General features: G+C 33.5%; 1 protein-coding gene across 1 annotated transcript; it reads right to left on the reverse strand.

Moving 5' to 3' along the window:
* Window positions 1-810: 810 nt before the first annotated feature.
* LOC143578505 (uncharacterized) lies at window positions 811-1,647 on the reverse strand. The gene is made up of 2 exons (XM_077062071.1): window positions 1,363-1,647; window positions 811-1,251 (listed from the first exon to the last, which is right to left on the reverse strand). The coding sequence occupies exons 1-2, from the start codon at window positions 1,645-1,647 to the stop codon at window positions 811-813; spliced, it is 726 nt and encodes a 241-aa protein (XP_076918186.1).
* Window positions 1,648-3,153: the final 1,506 nt, after the last annotated feature.

Raw genomic sequence — 3,153 nt, forward strand, 5'->3', positions numbered from 1 at the left:
TATGTTTTCTAATGGAACATTCATACGAATACGTGGTGTATTCCTGCACAATTTCTTCATTCGTTCATTAATTTTTACCAGATTCATCTCTTACACTGAAAAGTGTTTATAAATTGATTTAATAAAAAAAGGTAGATATGATTTCATTAAAGATATAAATATTTTTATTATACTGACAAATATACCTGCATATTTTTAATCTCTAAAATTTAGGTAGTTATTTGATTAAGTGATGAATTGATATGTTTTAATTATTGTGACATAAATAAGTTTTAATTAAAAACAGAGATATAGTTTGAGCGGGAAATTTTGGCAAATAATGAATCTCTAAGGTGATATGTGTCCACATTTGTTTTATTTTATTAGAGTAAGCATATGATTGCTATATGTTGACTCTTTGCCAGGGTTGTTTTGTAATTCTATTTCGATTCCAAACACATTCCTGGTTTCCATCCTTATCCCTAAAATTTAAGGAAATTATCCATAAAAACATTTCTAGCCCCTCTCTAATCCTCATCTTTATAATTACACTAAGGTGTTGTTTGTTTTTTTTAGAGGTAAAATGTTTGCAGTCTGCGGACTACATCTGTAGCAAAAGAGGTGGACCAAACCTCTGTAGCCTGCAACAAGAAGACTGTTTGTTTTTTAATGTATGCAGACTGCTAAAATCAACTAAAATTTAAATAAACTGAAACTTAAATAAAAAAAGGTCTTCAACATCAAAATTTTAATAATAGTCAACAACATTGATATAATATTCATAATACCACAAACATTTTTTTAAATCATTAGTTCCGTACTTTGCATTAACTACTCAGCAATTTCATCTCGTAACTGAGTCATATATTCCCGATCTGATGCAGTGTCAAGTGCTTTAAACTCGTCTTCATCAGCATCAATGTGTCCACGACTATTTCCAAGCGACACATCGGGTTGATCGTATTGTGTAAACAACTCATCGTCCAAACCCTGTTTCCTAATAAAATTATGTAGCGCGAAACATGCAACGGTAACGTTCCTTTGTGTTTCCAATGGAAATGGTGCCATCCTCTTCAATTTAGGGAATCTTGCTTTCAAAACACCAAAAGCACGCTCAATGACGTTTCGAAGTTTTGCATGTGCATGATTAAATTTTTCTTTATTGGTTAACGCACGTCTCCGACGAAAATCTCCAAGCCAATACCTCACATTATGATATGGAGCCATAAATCCTCGTATGTGCATACGCGGCATCACAAAGATAGTATTTCTCTATAAATATTTACAATTAATTACAATATTAAACTAACATAAAAATAATTAACAAACAATAAACATACATGATGGTGGAAATGGGAATTGTAAATGTGGATCTGATAATGCCTCTGATAATATTCTAGAATCATGTGCTACCATCTCCCACCCGGCCACATGGAACATGAAAATCATGTTAAAATCACAAATTGCTAATACGTTTTGGTAACAGTCACCCTTTACCCTTCCTCTACATAAATCTTGTTGCCTATTAGGAACAACATCATTTATCAAGGTCCCATCTAGTGCACCAACCCCACCTTTAAAAATCTTTCGTAGCCTCTTGTTATGTCCCGGAATGTTTGGATTCGGATTGTAAGAAGTTGGTACTATCATATCTTTGGCGAAAAGCATAATTTTATCCAACAATTCATAAAAAAATTTATGAATTGTTTAAATTTATGAATTGTTTGCTTTGAGTGTTGAAATCTACGCTTGATAACCACATAACATTGATTATGGTCAATTATCATAAAAAAACATAGCCATCTTCTCCTCAACCGAAACATGTTTACTATCCTTTAACGAATAATTTGTTCTAAAATGTGCACATAGTCGGACTAATGATTCACGGGACATACATAGCAATTCAATGCATTGTTTGGGATTTCCTTGCAATAGCTATAACGTGTATTTATGTCTCGTCATTTCCAAATAATTGTCTCGCTTTCGTTTCAAACCCATCTTCCAAAAAAAAGGGGACATACAAGTACATAACAACTGCTAGAAGTATTTTCTCGTCATTATTCATTATGAACATTTTAATAAAACATAAACAATCATTAAACATAGCCATAAAAAAACCATTATCATAGAAAAAAAACATACAATGTGTTCAATATAACCAAAAAGCATACACTGTTTTCAACATAACCAAAAAAGCACACAATGTTTTCAACATAACTAAAACAAATAATGTTTTCAACAAAAAAAAACATACACCAAAAGCAAATAATGTTTTCAACAAAACCCATGTTCTTCACTACTTCATAAGTCTTAAATTTTTAGTCGTCATCTCGATCCACTCTTTTAACACGTCGGGAATACTTGGCAATGCCATCCACGCCTCTCTCATGTTTGAGGACACTTCAAAAATATTAAAAGCAATTAAAAATAGAGGGTCTCTCGGCTCTAACCCAACCAAATTTAACTTCTCAGAATATTCAATAACTGTTGTAACTGTTGGGCGTTTTTTTGGAGGTTTTTCTCTAGCCAAATGTCGCAAAGCATTTTGCATTTCAAGTGCTAAATCCTCAAGAGTGACAGATGATAATGATTTTGAGGTTTTAGCCCTTTTGGGGGTAGGCTCGGGAGTATGCTCGGTAGTAGGCCCGATGGTAGGATTAGTGTCGGCATCATCTTCTGTGTCGCGAAAAATGTTGTCCATAATCATAAGTGGTTGGACCGGTTGGAGCCGATGACAAGAGGATGATCCAACAACTGATGTTTGGGTTAAGGTCCACTTGTGATTCCCAGTGGCAGTATTACCATCAAACAGTTGTGCACAAAGTTCGGGAAATGCTAATGGAGTTGTTTTTAATGATGCAGCTTTCGGGTGCCCCTAAAAAATAATGGTAGATCTTAAAAAATAAACTAGGGGTGGACCTTAAGGTAGAGGTAGATGTTAAAAAATAAAAATATATGAACATACATTCTTAAATTCTTCCCATTCTTCGTTCGTTAATGTAAAGGTATTTGTTTGAGGATTGTATATGTTGCCAATTTTGTTTTTCAAATACACCCATCCTACGTATTTGGCTTTAAGATTATCATAAGCGTTTTTCGCTTGTTTTTGAGTCAAATCCAACCCAAACTTTTCCTTAAGAACACTTCTTAACTTAACCCATGAGTCTTTGTGTA

The sequence above is a fragment of the Bidens hawaiensis genome, unplaced genomic scaffold (genome assembly GCF_021521415.1).
Source record: "Bidens hawaiensis isolate Kalapana, Puna unplaced genomic scaffold, B.hawaiensis_p1.1 tig00029282_1, whole genome shotgun sequence".
NCBI lineage: Eukaryota > Viridiplantae > Streptophyta > Magnoliopsida > Asterales > Asteraceae > Bidens > Bidens hawaiensis.